This window comes from Saccopteryx leptura, chromosome 6 (genome assembly GCF_036850995.1).
Source record: "Saccopteryx leptura isolate mSacLep1 chromosome 6, mSacLep1_pri_phased_curated, whole genome shotgun sequence".
Taxonomy (NCBI): domain Eukaryota; kingdom Metazoa; phylum Chordata; class Mammalia; order Chiroptera; family Emballonuridae; genus Saccopteryx; species Saccopteryx leptura.
The window spans coordinates 70,779,379-70,806,313 of NC_089508.1; the positions used below are offsets into that span (position 1 = coordinate 70,779,379).

The 26,935-nt window shown below is 38.4% G+C and overlaps 1 protein-coding gene across 2 annotated transcripts in view; it reads left to right on the forward strand.

Moving 5' to 3' along the window:
* Positions 1-26,008, forward strand: part of SECISBP2L (SECIS binding protein 2 like) — a 62,509-nt gene extending 36,501 nt beyond the window's left edge. For both annotated transcript variants that reach the window (XM_066342282.1, XM_066342283.1), the window contains exons 13-18: positions 1,190-1,322; positions 2,865-3,027; positions 6,423-6,643; positions 7,506-7,660; positions 17,012-17,231; positions 24,939-26,008. In XM_066342282.1, coding sequence (XP_066198379.1) covers positions 1,190-1,322; positions 2,865-3,027; positions 6,423-6,643; positions 7,506-7,660; positions 17,012-17,231; positions 24,939-25,621 — 1,575 coding nt within the window. In that variant the 3' untranslated portion in view covers positions 25,622-26,008. The remainder of the gene's footprint in view (positions 1-1,189; positions 1,323-2,864; positions 3,028-6,422; positions 6,644-7,505; positions 7,661-17,011; positions 17,232-24,938) is intronic.
* Positions 26,009-26,935: the final 927 nt, after the last annotated feature.

Genomic DNA, 26,935 nt, shown 5'->3' on the forward strand with positions numbered 1-26,935 from the left:
ATAAATAGGGTTTAAATCTATTTTACAAAAGGAGTGTGGCTTTTTAGCCAACAGATGGTTGTGAAATGTTCATAGGTGCCATCATAAAGGTGATGGATAGTTAGTTCAAGGTTGGGGATATATCATCAGCATCATGACTGTTTTTCTGTTGTTGATCAGGGCTCAGGGGAATGAATTTTTCTATAAGATTTTTTTAAAAAGTTAAACATTTAGCATCCCAAACACTCCCATAGCAATCAGAAGTTCTGGATTCTGATATTCTTCAGTGCTTATTATGTGATTTTTTAGGCAAACTTTTTTTTTTTTTTTTTTGTATTTTTTCTGAAGCTGGAAATGGGGAGAGACAGTCAGACAGACTCCCGCATGCGGCCCGACCGGGATCCACCCGGCACGCCCACCAGGGGGTGATGCTCTGCCCACCAGGGGGCGATGCTCTGCCCACCAGGAGGCGATGCTCTGCCCCTCCGGGGCGTCGCTCTGTCAAGGCCAGAGCCACTCTAGCGCCTGGGGCAGAGGCCAAGGAGCCATCCCCAGCGCCCGGGCCATCTTTGCTCCAATGGACCCTCACTGCAGGAGGGGAAGAGAGAGACAGAGAGGAAGGAGAGGGGGAGGGGTGGAGAAGCAGGCGGGAGCTCCTCCTGTGTGCCCTGGCCGGGAATCGAACCCGGGACCCCTGCACGCCAGGCTGATGCTCTACCACTGAGCCAACCGGCCAGGGTGTTTTTAGGCAAACTTGATGCTCATCTTCATCTGTAAGTGTCAAGTAACAACACCGCTCTATTTAACTCGATTGTTATTGGGAGGAGATAATCCACGTCAAAATAACTGCAAACTATATATAAATCTAATATAACTATGTGACCTGGTTTCCAGACTTTTTATTTTATTTATTTCAGGGAAACTCTAGGTTGTGCCAATCAGTACTTAAGTAGAGGTGGTTAGATAAGTACAGTATTGTAGAGCCTGATCACCTCTCTTTATTTTGGATATAGTATCTCCTTCAGCCACAGTGCTTAAAATTACGTTTACTTTTTGCCGGTTTGTACATAGCCAGCTAAACCCATAGCCGAACAAAATCCTCATGTCCGTTTTTAAGTGAACTACTGTACCTGTGTAAAAGTGAACGTTTTAATTATTCAGTACATACCTGAAGAGTGATTAGTAATTAAAGACTGGTATTGACTTTTAGGTTATTTTGAAAGAAAGAGAGGAAAAGAAGGGCCGTTTAACTGTGGACCACAGTCTTTTGGGACCCGAGGAACCAGTAGAAATGCACTTAGATTTTATTGATGATTTGCCACAGGAGATTGTTTCCCAGGAAGGTAAGATCACACCTTATCCTCTCTTCTCATGGAATGGTTTAGCATACTGTAATCGATAGGTAAGCCATCACTAGTTATTCTCCTAGTAGGAGGATGGATATGCTTTATATTTTATCTAATTCTCTTTATTTTTGAGAGTGGTTTCTTTTGAGGATGCTTCTCTAGGGAGATATTTAAAAGGCAGGCAATAGTGTTATATGGTAGGCCTTTGGCATTTTTAAGACTTAAATCTTGAATTTGTTGTAAACCTTCATAATTAGAATCTCACCAGTGCATCACCTGTAACTGTCACATGTCTTCTCATTTTGTATTCTTTTATATCTGGGACACTTGGCTCTCTTTCTTCACAGGATTATTTTTAAGTGAATTCTTTTCTTGAGTCTCTTTCCTGCTTTTATGAATTAATGCATATGCCGCATTGACACTTGCGGAGCCTGTCATGGTGCACAGTCCATTTGGTCAGTAAGACTCAGTCCCGCGCAGTAGCCACCACACATGATTCCAGTTGGGACCTCAGCAGAACTATAGCTTCCTTCTAAGATGGTACTACTGTGGAGGGAAGATTTTACGAGAGACCTGGCAGGGTTCATTTTTTTGCTGGTATTTATTTATTCCTCAACATTTTTAACACATGTAAATCTGATTTATATAGAGAATAAGTAACAATGTCTCAGTATGTTTCGAAAAATAAGTTACTTCATAGATTGTTCAGCTAGGACATATTTGGTTAGGATTCCCCTTTACTCTCAATTAAATATCATTGCCTTTGTATTTAGGCATATTTATCCATCCATTCAGAAGGTGTTTATTGAATACCTATCATGTATACTTTAGAAACTGGGGTGGGATGGGAAAATCAGGAAATAAAGATACATAGCAGACTGATCTTTCTACCAAAAGCTTATCGCACATGGAGATAAGCTATATGTATAACTTTGCTACTTAATGGACACAAATACTAACTGGTTTCCTGAGTGTGGGTGTTTAGGAGAGAAACAGTAACTGAAGGAGGCAGTTGAGTTAGGAGATGGCACCTGCCAGTGTGGCGGCCTGGGCACGGAAGCAGAGACCAAGTGAGAGACGGGTGGTGCTGGGAGAACCGGGAGAGGGGTGGAGCGAAGGGACGAGGCAGCGCCACCATCGCCCGCAGCTGTAGGAATTTTTATACAGTTTTAGAAATGATTTCTAAGAAATAGGCCGAAAAATAGAGATAAAGGTGATGGGTATAGGAGTTACTACCATTGTTCTTTGATTTAAATTCACTAAGAATACATGTTTTAGATCATTTAGACTTATCTCTTTTGTGGAGACCTGGAGGCCGTGCTTGATTTTTTTGTTCAGTACATTTTGAGAGATAATAGGAACACTTGATTTTTGTAATATATGAGAAATGGTTATTTGTAATATGAACAGTGGAGAATTTTTTGGAAGTATACAAAAGATAACTGCCATTTTAAATTGTATTGATTATATTCATTTTAATATAGAGCTTTCAGCATTTGAAGTTTATAAATTCTTTACTCTCACCCCGCATCTCTGCAGATACAGGACTGAGCATGCCCAGTGATACTTCACTCTCCCCAGCAAGTCAGAACTCTCCGTACTGTATGACACCGGTGTCACAAGGCTCTCCAGCTAGTTCTGGGATAGGCAGTCCAATGGCGTCTTCAACAATAACCAGAATCCATAGCAAAAGATTTAGAGAGTAAGTTTTAGTCTCATTACTGAGGTTGTATAGTTTAAGTCTCTTGGTTGTAGTTCTGAATGTAATATTGTCATTACTTAATGGGTTGAGCAGATGAAACACTAAAGATCTTTAAGTTGTTTCAGATTTTGTTTAACATCTGGTTTTATTATTTTTAATGTACTGGGCTTTTGTAAGTTAGCAGTGTTTATGTGAAAGTGAGTTGACTGTAATTATATTCTTTTTATTATTTTTTTAATTGATTTGAGAGAGAGAGAGAGAGGAACATTGAACTGCTCCTGTAAGTGCCCTGACTGGGAATCGAATCGGCAACCTCTGTGCTTCAGGACAATGCTCTACCCAACCGAGCTGTCCGGCCAGGGCTAAATATACTGCTCACAAAAATTAGGAGATATTTTATCACTTCATGTTCATTTTGAAAATATTCCCTATTTTTGTGAGCAGTATATATTCTTTTTATATTAGATAGTGTTTATACCGTGAAAATTTGGCCTCGTACATCTTATATATGCTGTACTATGAGGTTTTCCTTCTCCAAGTGCTTTTTTTTTTTTCTTTTTGCTAGAGATAAAGAGGGACAGATAGGGACAGACAGACAGGAAGGGAGAGATATGAGAAGCATCAGTTCTTCATTGTGGCACCTTCATTGTTCATTGACTGCTTTCTCATATGTGCCTTGACTGGGGGGCTCCAGCAGAATGAGTGACCCCTTGCTCAAACCAGCGACCTTGGACTCAAGCCAGCGACCTTGGGCTTCAAGGCAGCGACTTTTGCGCTCAAGCCAGCAACCATGGGTTCATGTCCACGACCCCACGCTCAAGCCGGCGACCCCACACTCAAGCTGGTGAGCCCTCATTCAAGCCCACAACCTCGGGGTTTCAAACCTGGGTCCTCTGCATCTCAAGCCAACGCTCTATACACTGTGCCACCACCTGGTCAGGCTGCCTTTTCTTTTTTGTTAATATTAAATATTATTGGTCCTTCCAAAAAGCCACTCTGCTTTGGCCAGATAGCTCAGTTGGTTAGAGCACTGATGTGCCAAGGTTGCAGATTTGATCCCCAGTCAGGGCACATACAAGAATCAACCAGTGAATGCATAAATAAGTGGAACAACAAATCAATATTTCTTTCTCCTTCCTCTCTTCCTCTCTCTCTAAAAATCAATCAATAAAAAAAATAGTTTGAATACCTCTCTAACCAATTAAAATCAAGTTTCTAAGACCCTGTTAACACGATATGAACTTATTACTATTTGTTTTTCAGCAAATATTTCTAAGTTTTAAAATGCACATCTGTGAATAACCTTGAACCTAGTAGTTAGTGCTGTGAAGGATTTTAGGATTATAACATCTGTGCAGATGAATTAATTTTACCTTTTGAAAAGAAAATTTATTGATTGCCTGACTGGTGGTGGTGCAGTGGATAGAACGTTGACCTAGGACTCTGAGGTCCCAGATTCAAAACCCCAACATTGCTGGCTTGAGTATAGCATCATCTGGCTTGATGTGGGATTGCCAGCTTGAGCGTGGGATGGTGGACATGACCTAGTGGTTACTGGCTTGAGGCCAGAGGTCACCGGCTTGAGCAAGGGGTCACTGGATCAGCTTGACCCCCCTGGTCATGGCACATATGAGAAGCAATCAAGAAACAACTAAAGTGATGCAGCTACGAGTTGATGTTTCTCATCATATTTCTTCCTTCCTGTCTTGTCTCTCTCACTTAAAAAAAATTATTATTGATTGTTTTTAGAGAGAGAGGGACAGAAACATTAATCTGTTCCTCTATGTGCCCTGACTGGAGATCAAACATACAACCTTGACTTATCAGGGCGGTGATCTAACCAACCCAGCTATCTGGCCAGGGCCAATTTTACCTTTAGAAGTGACGATCTGCGTGAATCCAAACCACATTGGTTTTTTTCTGTTCCTTTTCTTTATACTATTTTTTTGAGCAAATACTTCTTGCCTAGGTTTGGTGAGTTAATTAAATGTCAAATAACAGATGAGAAGCAAAGGAAATTCTGGAGAATAAAATGTATGAAGTAAACAACTTAAAATCAAAATGAAGAAAATTGTATTTTTGATGTTCTTTAATTTTGCATACTTCAAGGTAGTTAATCTTACCTCAGTCTGTTCAATTTTATCTTCCCTTCTGAAGTAGTGTCATACTTGTAGTCATTTAAACATTTTCCACATAAACATAAAAAAATTCCCAAAGCAGAATTGTTTTTTCCCCCAACTAAAAAAGTGTGGGCCTAGATTTTTCCACTCTATAATGCAGGGGTTGGGAACCTATGGCCCACGAGCCAGATGTGGCTCTTTTGATGGCTGCATCTGGCTCGCAGACAAATCTTTAATAAAAAAAAAAATGTTAAAAATATAAAACATTCTCATGTATTACAATCCATTCATTCCTATCGCTCATGTTCATGGTTGCAGGTGGCTGGAGCCAATCACAGCTGTCCTCCGGGACAACACCAAATTTTTATTGGCTAATGTGTAATGTACACGAGTCATTGTATGGCTCTCACGGAATTACATTTTAAAATATGTGGCATTCATGGCTCTCTCAGCCAAAAAGGTTCCTGACCCCTGCTATAATGTAATTTAGAAACAAATTTTCTTGCCTGGTTATTCCTAGATTAGAAATTACGCCAGTTTTTCTTAAGATTTTGCTTGTGGTAGAAATTAGAGATTAAAATTAGAAAAGTAGAATTTATTAAGAATCAATAAACTTTGATAACTTCCTTATCCTTGAAATTAAGTCCAATAGTGGCCTCACACTTTTTTCCTTTCTAGTCTTTTGCATTGTAACCATATATATTATAAAGAGCCTCATTCAGTTGCTTTGCCTGATATGTTTTGGCCTGAATTTAATTACTGAGTTCATCTTCCATAGCCATAGATGTTTGAAGTTAGAGGGACCATTGAGGCCATCTTATTTATTTAACTTTGTTTTTTCATGGTTGAAGAAGCAGTACCCAGAGATCGTGACTTATTCAAGAGTGGAGGAAAGAATTATTGGTATTAGGGCAGTAAGCATCTAAAAGATTATATTTTCTTCCTACAAGAAACATCTTTAATATTCAGTTGAATGAAATAACTTTATATCACCTTACTAAAATTACATTTTTTTAAATCTAATTAGCAGGCTAGCATTTGATTTATATCCTTAGGAATTTAATAATTGGGAGTTTGGATAGTACTTCCCTGGGGTTGATAATGTAATTCAGAAAAACTCTTGTTTTCTAATTGACTGAAGGAAGAAGAGAGTTTGAAGATTTTATTTTTTTATGAAAACCTCTTACTAGGTCTGTTTTTTCCTAAAGTAATTTTACAAAAAATAATTAGAAAAATAATTAGGACAAACTTACTTACTTTTGATTTTCTTTACAGGTATTGTAATCAGGTTCTTTGTAAAGAGATTGATGAATGTGTGACTCTCCTTCTCCAAGAGCTTGTCAGTTTCCAGGAACGCATCTATCAAAAAGACCCTGTAAGAGCAAAAGCAAGGAGACGGCTGGTTATGGGGCTGAGGGAGGTTACCAAACATATGAAGCTAAACAAGATCAAGTGTGTTATCATTTCTCCAAACTGTGAAAAAATCCAGTCAAAAGGTATGAACATTTTACTTTTGAAGTGTTTTGACCTTATTTAGTATAACTAGGATGGATATACAGTGAATTTTAAAGTTGAAATCATTTGATTTAGCTGAGTTTAGGTTTAAAGCATAATATTGAGCATGAGGAAAGAAGGTACCTTTCAGTACCTGGAATTAAGTAATAAAATTGAGATTGGATTGTAAAGAAAATCCCCGTCTACGGACACTGGTATGGATTTGAGTTGGGCTAATCAAGGGTGCCCTCTGTTGTCATCAGAGTGGGGACTGGTCAGAGTGTATTTCTTTACCTCTGCAAATATAGTCTATATTTTTACATTTTTATATTAACTTTCTCTGATGGTCTTTTTCTCTTGATTGATGGTGGAAATTTGCCCCTCAGAAACCAGCAGTTAATATGGAGGTTCTTGGGTGAGCCAGCACACATACTTTATACTGTGTCATGTACTCTTATTTGTCCTTTTTCATGAAGTAGCCACTTTGGGTGGTTGGAGTAGACAGATGTATTAAGTAGTAGTATCAGGCATGTACTCCATAGGGGAGAAAACCAAGAAAAACAGTAACATATGATATCATTACATGTGATAGGTTGCTACTCGAGATGAGAGATTGGATAAAGGAAACAGCCACTATTAAGAATTTTAATTAATTTGTTTTTAATTTAATTGGGAAGAAAGAAAATAGGAACATATATCTTACATAGTACAAATTCAAATAGAAAAATGTGTGGAATAGCCCGAGTGCCACAGGCCTTCATAGAATCCTTTGCTGCTGTGTTTTATGCTTTAGTTCTTGGTGCAAAAGTAGCTCTATTTTGGAAATAATTAAATTAAAACCTCTGTATGTGTTAACTTTCTCAGGTGGCCTGGATGAGGCTCTTTATAATGTGATAGCCATGGCACGGGAACAAGAAATCCCTTTTGTGTTTGCCCTGGGAAGAAAAGCTCTAGGACGCTGTGTGAACAAGCTGGTTCCTGTCAGTGTGGTGGGAATCTTCAACTACTTTGGTGCTGAGGTAAGACTTTGGAAGACACCCTCCTTCACTACCCTGCCCACAGACAGTGCGCTTTCTGTTGACCCATGCCAGTGTTATGTTTAAGTATTTGAAGAAGTGAAATGATAACTCTCTAAGAGTCAGTGGAAAATTTTTGAGAATTACGTTTCCTTTTTTAGTGTTCAAACCTTTACATAAGTTAGTCCTACAGCATTTTGAAAAGATTTTTAGCTTCTGTTTTCTGCCACAGTGTTTTCTTTTACCTCAGGGTTCAACTATGTAATATTTGATCATTTATTTAACTGCTAGGTAAAGATTATCTGATATTATAGCATGTAAAATAATTTTCTTCAGTCCTTATGTTGGGTATATTTTGTGCAACTAGGAATTGAGAGAAAGGAATGCTTTAATTGGAGAGGATGTTAATTTAGAAAATGAAATTTCTAAACCAGTTGTCCCAGTGATTCTGTACCCCTGACACCTTTGTCTTCCTCTAGCAGTTAGCTAACTCAGAACTTGACCCGCAGAGCTGATAATATGAAGGTTATTTAGAGTAATGCTTATTAACATAAAACATTTTAAGACATTTTTATGAAGTTGATTCTAAGGTATTTTGCGACATCACTGATGGACCATTTTCCCTCTTCCCAGCTCTGTATTTCTATGTTTAAGCACCTGTATGTCCAGTCCAGTCACCATGTTTGCATACCCCCACTTTCCTGTTCATTCATTTTCTCTCCCGTCACCCTTGAAACTGTCTACCCACCTCTCTGAGTACATAACTAATACCTGTGTTTTCATGCTAGACCTTGCTTTTCTCAGTTACAGAATGCACACTGCTTGCTGTAGTTTATATGTGCTTCTTCCCCCTTAACTGAATTTTTTGAGGAATGGCCTCTTATCTTTGTCTGCCTGGCATCTTTCACATTACTGGAGCATGAGTAGGTGACAAATGGTTGTTTAAAAATTGTGTGGTAGGTACATATCTGCCTTCTATGCTAAATGACATGTGAGAATTTGGGTAATAAATACCTTTATGGAAAAGAAGGGTCATATATATATATATATATATATATATATATATATATATATATATATATATAAAGACACTTGATAAAAATGTACTGGGATCAGGGTCAGGAAAAGTTTACATGTTTATTTTACATTGTATTGACTTCTCACTGAATTATATATAATAGGTTATTTGTACAGTTTTATGTTATAAAGTGTTTGCCAGTTTTGTTTGTATATTGGTTTACTTGCCTTCAGATATTTTGAGGTAGGTTAAGTTATTGTTTTAATCAAAATACAGTATTAAAATGGAGGTAAAGAAAATACTGATGTATTACCAAGTGTATCCTTTTCTTTTTTCAGTAATGCACTGTTACACTGAAGTTACTTTGACCATCTGATAAAACTAACCTTTGAATTAAATTTCCTGTCCTTACACTGACATTTAAGGCCTTTATTCCCTGATAGCTTCTCTTTTCAATTTTGTTTTCTTCCCTTTTTTTATTCCTAACAATTTCTGTTTTATTTGTATTATAAAACCATTGTTAATCTCAGCATCACATGTCCATATGCCTATTTTCTTTTTTTGGCCCCTCTTAAATGCATGATTTGTTAAACATTGCAACCAAAACAAATATTTATGAAGTCTGTAACGTGTAATGGTGTAGGGGCTATTTTTAATAATACATATTCCCTCCTTTTATGGAATAAATAAACCCTGAATATGTTTGGGTTTTTTTGTTTGTTTGTTTTTTAAAATTTATTTATTAAATTTAATGCAGTGACATTGATAAATCAAGGTACATATGTTGAGAGAAAACATCTCTAGATTATTTTGACATTTGATTGTGCTGTATACCCCTCCCCCAAAGTTAAATTGTCTTCTGTCACCTTCTATCTGGTTTTCTTTGTGCCCTTCCCCTCCCCCAACCCCTCTCTCCTTCTTCACCCCATCCCCCCTCCCCCCACCCCCCACCCCTGTTGCCATCACATTCTTGTTCATGTCTCTGAGTCTCATTTTATGTCCCTTCTATGTATGGATTCATATAGTTCTTAGTTTTTTTTCTGATTTACTTATTTCACTCTATATAATGTTATCAAGGTCCATCCATGTTATTGTAAATGATCCGATGTCATCATTTCTTATGGCTGAGTAGTATTCCATAGTATATATGTACCAAAGCTTTTTAATCCACTCGTCCTCTGACGGACACTTGGGCTGTTTCCAGATCTTCGCTATTGTGAACAACGCTGCCACAAACATGGGGGTGCATTTCTCCTTTTGGAGCCGTTCTATGGTGTCCTTGGGGTATATTCCTAAAAGTGGGATAGCTGGGTCAAAAGCCAGTTCGATTTTCAGTTTTTTGAGGAATCTCCATACTGTTTTCCACAGTGGCTGCACCAGTCTGCATTCCCACCAGCAGTGCAGGAGGGTTCCCTTTTCTCCACATCCTCGCCAGCACTTACTCTGTGTTGTTTTGTTGATGAGCACCATTCTGACTGGTGTGAGGTGATATCTCATTGTGGTTTTAATTTGCATTTCTCTAATGATTAGTGACGTTGAGCATTTTTTCATATGCCTATTGGCCATCTGTATGTCCTCTTTGGAGAAGTGTCTATTCATCTCTTTTGCCCATTTTTGGATTGGATTGTTTGTCTTCCTGGTGTTGAGATTTACAAGTTCTTTATAAATTTTGGTTATTAACCCCTTATCAGATGTATTGTCAAATATGTTCTCCCATTGTGTAGTTTGTCTTTCTATTCTGTTCTTGTTGTCTTTAGTGCAAAAGCTTTTTAGTTTGATATAGTCCCATTTGTTTATCCTGTCTTTTATTTCACTTCCCCGTGGAGATAAATCAGCAAATATATTGCTCCGAGAGATGTCCGAGAGCTTACTGCCTATGTTTTCTTCTAAGATGCTTATGGTTTCACGGCCTACATTTAAGTCTTTTATCCATTTTGAGTTTATTTTTGTGAGTGGTGTAAGCTGGTGATCTAGTTTCATTTTTTGCAGGTAGCTGTCCAATTTTCCCAACACCATTTGTTAAAGAGGCTGTCTTTACTCCATTGTATTTCCTTACCTCCTTTGTCAAATATCAGTTGTCTATAGAACTGTGGGTTTATTTCTGGGTTCTCTGCTCTGTTCCATTGATCTATATGCCTGTTCTTATGCCAGTGCCAGGCTGTTTTGAGTACAATGGCTTTGTAGTATAACTTGATATCAGGAAGTGTGATACCTCCCACTTTATTCTTATTTTTTAAGATTGCTGAGGCTATTCGTGTTCTCTTTTGGTTCCGTATAAATTTTTGGAATATGTGTTCTATATCTTTGAAGTATGTCATTAGTATTTTAATTGGTATTGCATTGAATTTATAGATTGCTTTGGGTAATATAGACATTTTAATGATGTTTATTCTTCCTAACCATGAGCACGGTATATGCTTCCACTTGTTTGTATCTTCCTTGATTTCTTTTATCAATGCTTTGTAATTTTCCAAGTACAAGTCTTTAGTCTCCTTGGTTAAGTTTATTCCTAGGTACTTTATTTTTTTGGTTGTAATTGTGAAGGGGATTGTTTCCTTAATTTCTGTTTCTGACTGTTCATTGTTGGTGTATAAAAATGCCTCTGATTTCTGAGTATTGATTTTTATATCCTGCCACTTTGCTGAATTCATTTATCAGGTCCAGTAGCTTTTTGACCGAGACTTTAGGGTTTTCTATATACAATATCATATCATCTGCAAATAATGATAGTTTTACTTCTTCTTTTCCAACTTGAATGCCTTTTATTTCTTCTTGTTGTCTGATTGCTGTGGCCAGGACTTCTAGGACTATGTTTAATAAGAGTGGTGAAAGGGTCACCCCTGCCTTGTTCCTGATCTTAAGAGGATTGCTTTTAATTTTTGCCCATTGAGTATGATGTTGGCTGTGGGTTTCTCATAGATGGCTTTTATTATGTTGAGGTATGTTCCCTGTATTCCCACTTTGCTGAGAGTTTTGATCATGAATGGGTGCTGGATTTTATCAAATGCTTTTTCTGCATCTATTGAAATTATCATATGGTTTTTCTCCTTCTTTTTGTTTATGTGATGAATCACATTGATTGATTTACGAATATTGTACCAGCCTTGCCTCCCCAGAGTAAATCCCACTTGATCATGGTGTATGATTTCTTCCATATATTGTTGGATCCGGTTTGCTAATATTTTGTTGAGGATTTTAGCATCTATATTCATCAGAGATATTGTCCTATAATTTTCTTTCTTTGTGTTGACTTTGCCTGGTTTTGGAATCAGAATTATGCTCGCCTCATAAAAGGAGCTTGGAAGTCTTCCTCTTGAATTTTTTGAAATAGCTTGAGAAGGATAGGAGTTAGTTCTTCTTTGAATATTTGGTAGAATTCCGTTGTGAAGCTATTGGGCCCCGGACTTTTCTTTGTTGGGAGTTTTTTGATAACTGTTTTGATCTCATTTGTTGTAATCGGTCTGTTTAGGTTTTCTGATTCTTCCAGATTGATTTTTGGAAGATTGTATGTTTCAAGGAATTTGTCCATTTCATCTAGGTTGTCTAGTTTTTTGGCATACAGTTCTTCATAGTATTTTCTTACAATATTTTGTATTTCTGTTGTGTCAGTTGTTATTTCTCCTCTCTCATTTCTAATTTTATTTATTTGAGTCCTCTCTCTCTTTTTCTTGGTGAGTCTAGTTAAAGGTTCATCAATCTTGTTTACCTTTTCAAAGAACCAGCTCCTAGTTTCATTGATCCTCTGTATTGTTTCTTTAGCCTCTATGTCATTTATTTCTGCTCTGATCTTTATTATTTCCTTCCTTCTACTACATTTGGGCTTTACTTGCTGTTCTTTTTCTAATTCTTTTAGATGCAGGGTTAAGTTGTTTATTTGAGCTTTTTCTAGCTTCTGAAAGTGTGCCTGTAGTGCTATGAACTTCCCTCTCAGCACTGCCTTTGCTGTGTCCCATAAATTTTGAGTTGTTGTATGCTCATTGTCATTCGTTTCTAGGAATTTTTTAATTTCTTCTTTGATCTCATTCTTAATCCATTCATTATTTAACAACCTGCTATTTAGTTTCCATGTGTTTGAGAATTTTTGAGCTTTTCTGTTGTGATTCATTTCTAGTTTCATGCTGTTGTGATCGGAGAAAGTGCTTGATATTATTTCAGTCCTCTTAAATTTGTTGAGAGCACTTTTGTACCCTAACATGTGGTCTATCCTAGAGAATGTACCATGAGCACTTGAAAAGAATGTATATTCTGCTGCTTTAGGGTGAAAGGTTCTGAAGATATCTATTAAATCGAGTTGATCTAGTGTTTCCAATAAGTCTGCTGTTTCTTTGTTTTCTTTCTTGAGGATCTATCTAGTGATGTTAGTGGGGTATTGAAATCCCCTATTATTACAGTATTGCTGTTGATCTCGCCCTTTAAATTCATCAAAGCCTGCTTTATATATTTGGGTGCTCCTATATTAGGTGCATAGATATTTTTAATAGTTATATCTTCCTGTTGGATTACTCCCTTTATCATTATGTAGTGGCCTACTTTATCTCTTACTATATCCTTTGTTTTAAAGTCCAATTTGTCTGATATAAGTATTGCTACCCCCGCTTTTTTTCATTTCCGTTTGCATGAAATGTTTTTTCCCATCCTTTTACCTTCAATCTATGTGTGTCTTTTGTTCTAAGGTGTGTCTCTTGTAGACAACATATGTATGGGTCCTGTTTTCTTATCCATGCAGCTACCCTATGTCTTTTGATTGGATCATTTAATCCATTTACATTTAAGGTTATTATTGATATGTAGTTGTTTATTGCCATTTTCTTCTTTCAAGATGTATATTCCTTTTTTGCTATATTCTTTTAACACTTTGATCTGTTTACAACAGGCCCCTTAACATTTCCTGCAGCATTGGTTTGGTTGTAATGAATTCCTTGAGTTGTTTTTTGTCCGGGAAGCTTTTTATTTCTCCTTCGATTTTAAACGATAGCCTTGCTGGATAAAGTAGTCTTGGTTGTAGGTTCTTGTTCTGCCATTCCCTTCTGGCCTCAAGTGTTTCTGTTTAGAAGTCGGATGTCATCCTTATGGGGGCTCCTTTGTAGGTGATAACTTTTTTTTCTCTTGCAGTTTTTAATATTTTCTCTTTATCGCTTAGCTTTGGTATTTTAATTATGATGTGTCTTGGTGTAGGTTTCTTTGGATTTCTCTTTAATGGAGTCCTCTGTGCTTCTTGGACTTGTGAGAGTTTCTCTTGCTTTAATTTAGGGAAGTTTTCAGCTATGATATGATTGAACAAAGTCTCTTTCCCTTGTTCTTTTTCTTCTTCTTTAGGAATTTCTATGATGCAGATGTTATTTCTCTTCATGTTGTCACAGAGCTCTCTAAGAGTTTCCTCTGACTTTTTGAGTCTCTTTTTTCTTCTCTGCTTTCATGCCTTCATTACAGTTGTCCTCTAACTCACTGATTCGATCCTCTGCTCTATCTATCCTGTTTTTAATTCCTTCCATTGTGGTCTTTATTTCTGATATTGTATTTGTCATCTCCGACTGATTCTTTTTTATACTTGCTATTTCTTTATTTAGGTGTTCATAATGACCATCCATTGTTGTTCTAAGATCCCTAAGCATCCTTACAATCATTATTTTGAACTCCGCATCTGGAAGTTTGATTATTTCCATATCACTCAGTTCATCTCCTGAAGGTTTCATTTGGATTGCACTTTTTTGTCTTCTCATTTTCGGTGTTTTGTTTGTAGAGTTGGTTGAGTCTAGGCTTGGTGTTGTCTGCCTCCAGTTTTCAGTTGTGTTATTTCTAGGTCTTCTTGGGTTGGTATCAGCTATTATTTGTAATCGACTTTCAGATTTGGGCAGCTTTGAAGTCTTGATTTGTTTGTTTTCTTAACAGGTGATAGTCTTGTTTACTGATCTCAGCAGGGGGCTTCCTTGAAACTGTATCCAGGAATGCTGTGGGTGTAACCTGAGACTCTGAAGGTCTCTTCCACCAACTAATCTCTCTGGGGTCAGGGTGTTTTCTCAGCTTCAGTAGGGGGAGGTTTATCTCAGATCTCCATGGAGACCTGAGTTACTGCCCCTCTTCCCCACTTCTTGTTTTCAGCTGTGTCTTGTTGCACTGATTGGAGCTGGATAGATGTCCCGAGATCTCTGATCAGGAAGCAATTCAGCTCTGTTTTGTGAAAGGTTCAGTCCCTCCCCCAGCTATGGCCGCCTCCAGCACGGATGAGTCAGCTTTTTTAGTTCGTTTCCTGCATTCCTTAGCACCTCACAGTCTGTCCCTCTCCCTGTCCTTTCCACTTGGGAGATAAGCTGGTCTTTTCAACACACCTCGCTCCCTGGTTGCCAGGCAAGTGGCTGTGAGCAGTAGTTTCTGCTCTTTTCCCTGTGTGAGATCCCCTCTGGGCTCTCAGCCTCACCCCCCCCCCCCCCGTTCCTGTAAGCAGAAAGATTCAGGCGCTCCCTACCAGGATTGTTGTGGCTTCTTCTTTGCTCCTTGGTTTTTGAGAGATGTTTTTGCAGTTCAGAGTTGGTTTTTCATGCTGATTTTTCCTAAATTGATTTGTATTCCAGTTTGATGGTGAGAGCTGGGCGTCTGTGCGTCCGCCTACTCCGCTGCCATCTTTTTCTCCCTGAATATGTTTTTTATATTATTAGCAGTTAACACCCACCATCTTGAACAGTCAGCACAATTAGCAATAGCATTTACTGTACCTGCTACTTCATCTGTTTTAAACATCACCTAATAAAGCATGTTACCTATGTTTGTCTTTCGTACGTTTAATTTTAAAGATATATTTCCTAGCAAGATGATACTTCTTGCCATACTTTCTTTCATCTTGTTATGGCTTGTACTTAAATGAGTACCATGGGGAGAAAAAAATGTTATGTTGTACTTTTTCTCCCATTATCTGAAAACATAATTTTACATATAAAATTAAACATATTCTTACAGATGTACAGATCATATTTACTGTCTGAGATTTTTTGCTTAATGTGTGGAGGTGTTGAATTATAACGCTAAATCAAGACATTAAACAGGAGTAGAAGGTTGTTGAATTATGATGTAAGAACTACTAAAAATAATTGTTTATTTTTTTGATAACTGGAAACTTTATGTTTCTTTGAACATCATTAGACTTCATGGTCACTGAAGTACAACTTTAATGCTATATGAATTTTGCCATTTTGTTAACATGAGTATGCTCCATCACCTACTGTTTCACTTTTAATTATTCCATTCATGTTCATTAATGTTTCATTGATGGAAGAACCTCTGGTTGGTTAGTTCCACTTTCTATTTTCAGGCTCTTTATTCTACTTTTATAGTTTGCCTCTCTCCCATTAGCTTTAGGTTGTCTATTAAATATATGTCATATTTTTGTCATCTTCTAGGCCCTTGCTAGCTGTACTATCACTGACTTCTTTTTGGTCTTCAAGTTTTTCAACAAGGAAATATTACAGGGACTTATAATTCCTGTGGAGACTGCCATCTTCTTCTACATCCTAGGACATCACCCTCCATACACTCGTTCCTATATATATTAATTTTATTTATGTATATATATTAATTTGATTTATTGATGTTAGTGAGGGAGACAGGAACACTGATCTGTTTCTGTATGTGCCCTGACCAGGGATCTAACCAGCAACCTCTGAGCTTCGGTACAGTGCTCTAACCAGTCAAGATACCTGGCCAGGGCATCGCTCCCTTATATTTTAACTCATACAGGGTTCTTCACTGACCCTCAGGCCTGCCTTGTCCTTTTTAAAGTCTGTGTCTTTATTTGTGATTTTACGTGCACGAGTAAGAATGTACTGTCTCCAACTCTCAAAATTGTTTCTGTTTCTCAAGGCCTATATCAGATGTCACATTACTTCATGAACTCTTCACTCATGCCCAACAGTTGGATTTGGTATTTTCTCCAAAGGCCAAAGTACTTTGTAGATCTCAAGACATTCACAGTATTTGCCTTGAGTCATAGCTGCTTCCTGTTTTCTCCTTCTAGCCACATGAGAGGTTTCTTGGGAGCAGAGTGGTATTGTACCCATTACAGTGCCACACACTGTGTGTGCAGTAGTTGAATTGAAAAACTCTACAAGAACTTTTAATGTATCACATTTAGTTACTAGTATTGAAACAGAAAATTCCCTCAATCTTGTGACAATTAAATAAACAATATATGTAAGTTACAGAGTATTTATAAGGTTCTGTGGTTGGCATACCATTTGGAGTTTCTGCTGATTGAAAGTGTACCTGATTCTGAAACAGTGGAGATATGTATCGCTAATGGTAGCAATAGAAAACACATGAACTAGTCAAAATCTCTCTCTTTTTAGAGCCTGTTTAATAAGCTAGTTGAGCTCACAGAGGAAGCCAGGAAGGCGTACAGAGACATGGTTGCGGCGATGGAACAGGAGCAGGCGGAGGAAGCGCTGAAGAACGTGAAGAAGGTGCCCCACCACATGGGGCACTCCCGGAACCCGTCCGCGGCAAGCGCCATTTCCTTCTGCAGCGTCATTTCCGAGCCCATTTCTGAGGTGAATGAAAAGGAATACGGTAAGTTGTTACATACCATTTTACATGACTTAAACTTTGAAATAATTTTTGATTAAGATAATTTGAAAATGGCTTTTTATGCTTTCTTTTGTTTATATCTTAGTGATTACTTAAATTTTGCTTAAAATTTTGGTTCAAAATTTGCAGTAAACACAGCCATTAAAAGTTAGGAGACTATTGGGGCTGAGGCTTTCTGTGAGATCCTGAAATATAGTCACATTTCCATAATCTTAAAAAAACAAAAGAAAAGGAAAATCTCAACAGGATTTAAAAAGCAAAGTACACCGTACTTGTGACCCATAGCTTAGTAAATTCTGGATCATTTTATTCTGATGCTTTATACTCAATCATTAAAATTTTGTATTTACTACATAAGCAAAAGACATGAATACTACTTAATCTAAGACATGTGATATTGGCCCCGATTGGTTTCCCTGGCAAGTGGATGTCCCGGGTTCAATTCCTGGTCAGGACACACAAGAGAAGCACCCATCTGCTTCTCCACCACTCCTCCTCTCGCTTCTCTCTGTCTCTCTTTCTCTCTTCTCCTCCCCTCCTCCTGCCAAGGCTCGATTAGAGCAAGTTGGCACTGAGCGCTGAGGACGGCTCCATAGCCTCTGCCTCAGGTGCTAAAATATGGCTCCAGTGGCAACAGAGCAAGGGCCTCAGATGGGCAGAGCATCGCCCCCTAGTGGGCTTGCTGGTGGATCCTGGTCGGGCGCATGCAGGCGTCTTGTCTCTGCCTCCCCTCCTCTCATTTAAAAAAAAAAAAAAAAAGATATCTGGTTTTAGTTAAATTTTATTATAGTCAAAAAGAAATGGAGACTAAAAAACATTTATGTGTAATGTTTAAAGTCATGTTATCTACTGCACTCTACATCTTAGTATACGGCCCACAAAAATTAGGGGGATATTTCAAAATGAATACAAAGTTATAAAATATTCTCTAATTTTTGTGAGCAGTATTAATACTTAGTTTCTATCATACTTGGAACCTTTAAATTCTCTACTCTCTTGATCTAGTTTATTTTTGTTTCCCTTTTTAAAAAAGAGTATAGCCATCTCTTTGCCTTTCTTTTTGTCATGTCTTCTTTACTTTTTAATAATCTGTTGATCTAAGAATTTACCAAATAGCTTGTTGCCACTTAAAATTTAATGTGTAGAAAACTGAGTTCTCATTTTCTTTCTTCCTTTTCACACTCTTTCCTGGTCTGTCTGTCACTAGTTAAATGTTTGGGATGTTTTTGACAACACTGCAGAGTGGAGACAGTCTGTCCCGTGATTGTGGGTCTTTGGGAAACTGCTGGTCGAGGTTAGGTCGCACTGGCTTGGTGGCAGATCTGTTTCTTTGGCTGGAGTCATACTAGTTGAAAATAAAGAAGGTAAAGTGCCACCTTTTTAATTGAGGTCACTCTATATAGTGATGGGCCAGATCTCAGGCAAACTGCAAGATAAATTCATAAAGCTGTGGGTTTGGGCAAACGACAGTAATCGTCATTTGGGCACAAAAAAGAAAAGTTATTAAAAGAACCTCTCAGAGTTTTAGGAGATGTTTTTTAAAAAAAAACCCACCAGATTTAAAGTGCTTAATGATTGAAGCCTTGGCTTCTTTATACTCTGCCTGAGGGATTTAGGTATAATTGATTAATTTCTGGGCCTCAGATTTCTCTTGAGTAAAATAAGGAGTTTTGTCTAGGTCACCTATAAAATTCCATTCAAAGCAAAAATTCTGTGAAGGTTGGATTCTGAGAAGGGATTTAGAGTCAGAGACTGGCCTGATGAGCTAACTTATCAGGATGTCAACAAAGCTATTGAAAGTAATAACAACAACATTGAGAGCAAAGCATAAAGTTCGATCTGTAATGGATACATTCAGCAACAAACATAAAACCCACCAATATGACCCAAGAAATTAGTATATTTAATTATTTCACAATGTCATCAGAGTCTCTATCTCTTCCCTTCTTTCAGTTCTTTTACTTTCAGTCCAGTGGCTTCTGATTCTTAACGCTTATCATCTTATGTTCAAAAATAGCTGCTGTGGCTCTTGGCATCACAGCAGTAAAAAGCAGGACATGCAGGCAGTGTGCTCCTTTTATCAGGGAAGGAAACATTTTCAGAAGACATCCCCCTTTGTTTTTATTGGCTAGAGCTGACCCTGTGATTACTTTCAGCTTATGCAAGCGAGACTTAGAGAGTGTCTGGCAAGGGGAGAGGATAGCCATGATGGCATAAGAGTATCTTCCTTCATCCCCTGGACTGGGTTCAGGTGTCAGAGTCTTAGCCAGGCAGCAAATGGGTAATGACTGTTAGACAGACAGCAAACAGCATCTTCCATGTCATCCTGGTTCAAGATTCCTAAAATGTTTTCTTTTGATTTTCATGATTTAAAGTAAAAACAAATCTGGGGCAAGTATGCTGATTTTCAGTGGAATAGAGAGGCTTCTGTGCTAGTCCAGCCTTCCTGTCCTTTGTATACACCTTGTTTTCTTTGCTTATGGTTTCCTTCCACTTGAGCCGAGTCTCAATTCTATCATAGTTACACTTACATGAACCAAATAGTTTCAAACACGTCCCAAATAACCTGTAAGTTCTTTGAGAACAGGGACTTGGAGCATAATGGGCCCTTAATATATATAACAGCTCACTTACTGAATTCTTACTATGTTCTAGGAACACTTTTTTCAGCACTTCACATTTATTAAGGCATTTAATCCTCTGAGCAACCCTATGAGATAAGAAATATTGTACCACATTTTATAGATGAGGAAGCTAGGACAAGAAGGTAAACAATTGTCTTGCTAATAAGTCTGACTGCACCCTGCACTGTTTGCTCTTGTGATATACATTTCCTGCCTGTTGAATGAATTCTCAGTAGGACCAAACAGTAGTTATTCAGGAAGTAGTTATGAGGGGAGTACAACCTCAGTGTCTAGTCCATTCATCTTGAGTGTCTCATTCTCTGCCACCACCTCTTCCTCTGTGAGCTCTGAACCCGCTTGCCTGCGTCTGTGCTGCATACAGCTGTGTAAGACAGCTTCCTCAGGTGTGCTGACCAAAAGGAGAAATACCGCACCTCATGCTGTGACAAACCCTCTAGTGACTTGAAAGTTTTTAAAAAGATAATCTCACAAAGAACCAGTAATCAGACAGAAAAGCACGAAAGGGTTTATAAGCAAAGAATAGCTTTGTTAAATAAGTTATGCTAAAATAATTCAGAAGCAGGGTAGGTTTGGATCAGTACTATTTCCAGGTTTCCTTAGATCTTCGGTCCTGCCTTTAACATAGTTTCTATCTAGTCCCTTCTTCCAAAGGGGACTTTTAGATGTTCTGTTCTGGCTTTAGACTGGCTGCATTGTGCACTCCTTTGCTGTCCACATCCACCCTCCAGTCAGGTCCCTTCTGTCCCTTAGAGAAAGACGGCACTTTTATACCTGCTGTGTTTCTCCCTGTCATGTTCTGTGTTTGTGTGCTCATCGGTTGTTAATCAAGCTTCACCTATTACTTTAAGGTGGGAGCCTGGGCCCTCCCCTGTGGATATGTGATCTCAGTGGCTCTTTGATCATTGTGACAGGACTCTTTTTTTTTTTTTTTTTTTTTTTTTTTAATAAATTTTTATTAATGGTAATGGGATGACATTAATAAATCAGGGTACATATATTCAAAGAAAACCTGTCTAGGTTACCTTGTCATTAAATTATGTTGCATACCCCTCGCCCAAAGTCAGATTGTCCTTCGCCACCCTCTATCTAATTCTCTGTGCCCCTCCCCCTCCCCCTAACTCTCCCCCGTCCTCCCTCCCCCCACCCCTGGTAACCACCACACACTGTGACAGGACTCTTGATGCCTAAGTTGCACAGTTTCTTGTCTCTGTTTCCAAAGTGGTATCTCCCTTTCCTTTCCAAAGGTGGCTTTCTGCTCACCTACCTAGTGGGTGAGTGCCCAAGACTAAGTCTTGAGAGAGGTCAGCCCTGCTCTAACTAGATCCTGACCTCTTTCCTTTCTCCTGTCCCTTGACTTACTGTCAAGGGAGAGGTGAGACTTCTCCAAGACCCCAAGTCAACTCTTATAGTTCCTTTTAAAGGAGGAAAAAATTGTTGGAAGGAAATGTAAATATGCAACTGAAATTTTAAATTGTTTTATGCCTTTTTAAAGTTTTTTTTTTTAATAACATATGTGTGAATATTTTTATTTTATAAGGTTCTCCCCAATTCTTATTATATGCCAATCATAGGGACACACAGATGAGCAGGAGCTGGAGTGAGGAGGGAAGAGGGGGTGAACAGCAAACACAAAGCAATTCATTAGCACTATATATGCAAAAAGTGTTGTTGGAGGTCAGGTTAGTGACTGTCTCTCTTAGGAAAGCCAGTAAGGGCTTTACTAAGCAGCTGACATTTGAGAGAGGTCATCAAGAATAAGTAGAAATCTGAAAGGTACAGGAGGAAACACAGAAGGGACAGCTTGTGCAAAGCAAGAAATCAGATAAAAAGAGCATGACTTCTGGGGGCAGTGAGAAATCAGTGTGATCCTGAGCACAAAATGAATGGCTTGGGCTCAAAATGAGTGGGACCAGAAGGTAGTGAAAGGTCACACATGAAGGGCTTGGCCTGGCAAGCTAAGGAGTTTGGATTAATAGGGTAATAGAAAGCCCGTTAGGCAGTGATGTGATCAGTACACAAAACCAATCAGTAAGATATTGTAGATGTATAGCAAGGTAAAGAAAGCTTAAGCCAAGGCAGTATGGCCAAGATGAGTAGTTTTGAGCTGGAGGTGACATGCACACTCAGGAGGTCAGTGAAATGAAGGCATACTGTAAGAGAGAAAGATTAGGTGAAGGATTACTATAAGATTGCTTCTGCTTTGTGCCTGTGAAAAAGATGGTGTTACTAACAGAATGAGAATACAGGAGGAGAAGGAAACATTTTTTTCATAAAGTAGGAGAGAGAGGAGAAAAGACCTTTTACACTTTGAAGTAGCTGCAGAAAATGATGTTTCAAACTCTGCCCTGTTTTCAAGTACCAAAAACATGGTCTGTATTATTTTTTTTATTATTGATTTTAGAGAGAGAGAGAGAGAGAGACAGAAACAGCAGTTTGTTGTTCCACTTATTTAATACATTCATTGGTTGATTCTTTTATGAGCCTAGACCAGGGATCGAACCCGCAGCCTTGGCATATTGGGATGACGCTCTAATCCACTGACCTACCTGGCCAGGATTTGGTCTGTATTTTGTAGTTGATAGGTGACAGTCAAGTTGAATATATTAATATGAATAGGCTTGCTTTATTACTATAGCTTGGTCATTATACCTATAAAATGTAATAGCAGCTACAGTGCAAAAAGAGGAGGATTTTTATTTAAAAAAAAAAAAAAGCCTTGGCCAGATAGCTCAGCTGGTTATAGCATCATCTGGTACATTAAGGTTGTAGGTTTGATATCCTGTCAGGGCACATGCAAGAATCAACCAGTGAATGCACAAATAAGTGGAACAACAAATAGATGTTTCTTTTTCTCTTTGCCTTCTCTAAGATCAATAAATAAAATTTAAAAATAAAACAAAAATAAGGTGAAACTACATCAAACTAAAAGCTTCTGCATGGCAAAGGAAACTAACCACCTAAAAATGAAAAAACAACCTACTGAATTGGAGGAAATATTTGCAAATCATATGTCCAATAAGGGGTTAATATTTAAAAAATATAAAGAGCTCATACAATTCAATAGCAAAGAAAAAAAAGATTAAAAAATGTGTGCAGGATCTACATGGATATTTTTCCAAAGAAGACATACAGATGGTTAGCAGGTACATGAAAGATGCTCACCATAGGACACTAATCATCAGTGAAATGCAGATCAAAACCACAATGAGATATTACTTCACACCTGTTAGAATGGCAGTTATCAAAGAGACAAAAAAAAAAGTTAACAGATGTTAATATGGAGCAAAGGGAATCCTTGGGTGCTCTTTGTGGAAATGTAAATTGGCACAGCCAGTATGGAAAACAGTATGGAGGTTCCTTTAGATATTAAAAATAGAACGGTCATGCCTGGCCTGTGGTGGCACAGTGGATAAAGATTGACCTGGAACGCTGAGGTGCCAGTTTGAAACGCCAGCTTGCCCGATCAAGGCACATATGAGAAGCAACTATTAGCAGTTGATGCTTCTCGCTCCTCCCCCCACCTTTCTCCATATATCTTCTATCTAAAATCAATAAGAAAATCTTAAATAAATAAATAGAAATAAAAATAGAACAGTCATATGTTTCAGCAGTTTTACTTCTGGGTATTTATCTAAACGAAACAGAAATACTAACTCATAAAGATATATGCACCCTCATGTTCATTGCATTATTATTTACATAGTCAAGATGAGGAAGAGGAAACAAACTAAGTGTTCATCATTGGATGAATGCATAAAGGAGATGTGGTATATTTATATATACAGTGGAATATTCAGCTCTGAAAAAGAAAGAAGCCTTGCTGTTTGCAACAACACGGAGGGCATAATGCTAAGTGAAATAAGTCAGATAGAAAAAGACAAATACTGTATGATCTCACTTATATGTGGAATCTATAAGCACAAAATAACAACAACAAAAAACCCAAAAAACAAGATCATAGGTACCAGGAACAGATTGGTGGATGCCAGAGAAGGAGGCTGGGCAAAATGTATAAAGGAGTCCCAAGGCACAGACCTCCAGTTATAAAATAAGTCATGGGAATATAATTTATAGCATGGTGACTATAGTTAATAATATGTTATTGCGTGTTGTTGCCAGGAGAGTAGATTTTAAAAGCCCTCATCACAAGAGTAATTATGTGTGGTGATGTATGTTAACTAGACTTACTGCGGTGATCAATTTGCAGTATGTACAAATATCAAATTGTAATGTTGTATACCTGAAGGTAATATAATATATGTCAATTATACTTCAATAATAAAAAAATAAAATGAAAAAATAGAAAATAGGAAATAAAATCAAGAGGTTGGAAGGCTGTTTATTTTCTTCTGATTTCTACTACATTTTTAACTCTAAACTGTCATTAAAAATAATTTGAATTTCTTACCATTGTATAATATATAATAATACTTATTTTGGTGCTTGAAGTCACTTGATAAGCCAAGCCATGTTTATTATAAAACATATTTTCACAAATGTTGGAAATGCATTGATGTTTCTTTGTGTAAAAGCATAGAAACACCAGTCCTGTTAAAAGCCAGAAGACAGCGCTTGTATGGGAACATAGTAAGACAGCACTTCGCTAACTTGCTAAGGGAGCATGGTACAAACCTTCAAATCAGAACTGGTTCTGCTGGACAGCGTGGCTCTGCCATCTGTGATGTATACTGGCTTAGGGGTCCTTGAGCCAGTTTACATCAAGTCCAAAAACAGCTAGGCAGTTTATTGATTTTCATGAATACGTGAATATTATGTATGAGCATCAGCAAGCTCTTATTGATAGAAGATTTTTTGCATTCTCAGGCATTAATATACTTATTTTTGCCTCCTTTTTTATCTAACATACACATTTTTGAGAATTGTTTTATCTTTATAACATTTAAACTAGTACTCGAACAATCTTTTAGTTTTTCCAATCAATTAGTGAGCCATTAAATTTCTGTGGTTTGTTCTTTCCTCTTTTATGGGTGGCATGGTTATGGAACAGTGTTCTGGTTTGTTAAACATCTTTTGATATTTGCAGAAACAAATTGGAGGAACATGGTGGAAACTTCAGATGGACTGGAAACTTCAGAAAATGAGAAAGAGGTTTCCTTTAAACACAGCACATCTGAAAAATCCAGCAGACTTCCACTTGACACAGCCCCTGTTGGTAAGCAGCCACCCTCAGTGGCTGCCTGCAGCACTACCTCAGCCACAAACCCCGGGAAGGCGGCCGTGGGCGACAAGGAGGAAGTGAAGCCGGATGACCTGGAGTGGGCCTCCCAGCAGAGCACTGAGACCGGCTCTCTGGACGGCAGTTGCCGAGATATTTTGAATTCCTCCATCACTAGCACCACCAGCACTCTTGTACCTGGCATGCTTGAGGAAGAGGAGGATGAAGAGGAAGAAGAGGAGGAAGATTATACTCATGAACCCATATCTGTAGAAGTACAGCTCAACAGTAGAATTGAGTCTTGGGTCTCTGAAACCCAGAGAACGATGGAAACTCTTCAGCTTGGGAAGACCTTTAACGGTTCCGAGGAAGACAACGCAGAGCAAAGTGGGGAAGAGGAAGCGGAGGCGCCTGAGATGCTGGAGCCAGGGATGGACAGCGAGGCTTGGACTGCTGACCCCCAGGGAAGGCCGGAGCAGCAGAAGCCCGGCAGCTGCAGCGCTCTGAGCTGCGAGCGTTCCGATTCTAATTATGCACCCCCAGCTCTTTAACTCAGGAAACGTCAGCTTTCTAGCTCCAACTGTGGAAGGGTTACAGCCATGATCTTCTGTGCTACGTCTCAATGCACTGTCCAAGATTTAATATATGTAATTCCTGACAGAAATATTTTTGTAGCTTTTACTTGTTTTGTTATGATCTAGAGCATTAGCTTTTAATTAGCATCTAAGTGTCTAAAAACTGTGGATAATTCAGAATTGTTTCAGCTTATTTTGTTATGAAAAATAATGATTTTAAAAAAGAACAAGACTAAGTTTTAAAAAAGATAAATTTAAAATAGTTAAGAGTCATTTTGAGGCCCTGGCCGGTTGGCTCAGCGGTAGAGCGTCGGCCTAGCGTGCGGAGGACCCGGGTTCGATTCCCGGCCAGGGCACACAGGAGAAGCGCCCATTTGCTTCTCCACACCTCCGCCGTGGTTTCCTCTCTGTCTCTCTCTTCCCCTCCCACAGCCAAGGCTCCACTGGAGCAAAGATGGCCCGGGCGCTGGGCATGGCTCTGTGGCCTCTGCCTCAGGCACTAGAGTGGCTCTGGTCGCAACATGGCGATGCCCAGGATGGGCAGAGCATCGCCCCCTGGTGGGCAGAGCGTTGCCCCATGGTGGGCGTGCCGGGTGGATCCCGGTCGGGCGCATGCGGGAGTCTGTCTGACTGTCTCTCCCTATTTCCAGCTTCAGAAAAATGAAAAAAAAAAAAAAAAAAAAAAAAGAAAAGAAAGAGTCATTTTGAAAATTAAAGATCAAGGTTCTAAAGATAGGCGCAGTTATCAATGTTTGCTTCAAGACAATGCTTTTCTCGCTCTAAACTGGCTGAAACGTTTGGGCTTCTTTAAAAAAGAATTGGCAGTAGAGTTAGAAAACTTTAAAAAAAAAAACAGAAAAAACACTGAGCATAACTAAGTTCACTGAGTGTTTTGTGTTAAGAATTGATGCAACTTTTTTTTGGTCCACAAATGTTTGTTTCAGGAGGAACTGATCGTTGTAATCGATCAGAGTGGGGATGGGCTAAAACAGAGCCTCCGATACCTAGGCTAGCAGAGGGGCCACCATGAATAGAGCTAGCTGGCCTTGTCCGGGAGAAGTGATAGATGTATTTAATAGTGAAAGTCACTCATGATAGGACCTTCCAGGTTCTGTCTCATATTCGCTTCTTACCTCAGGAATGCTTTTGTACATACTCATATTTACATGAAGTTAGGTGAATTTTGACATTGAATAACTGATTGTGTGACTGCAGCTCTTATATGTTAACGATCCAGAAACAAAGTCTTACCCTGGTGTGTTCTTGCATGCTTCTGATTCAGGACTCTAA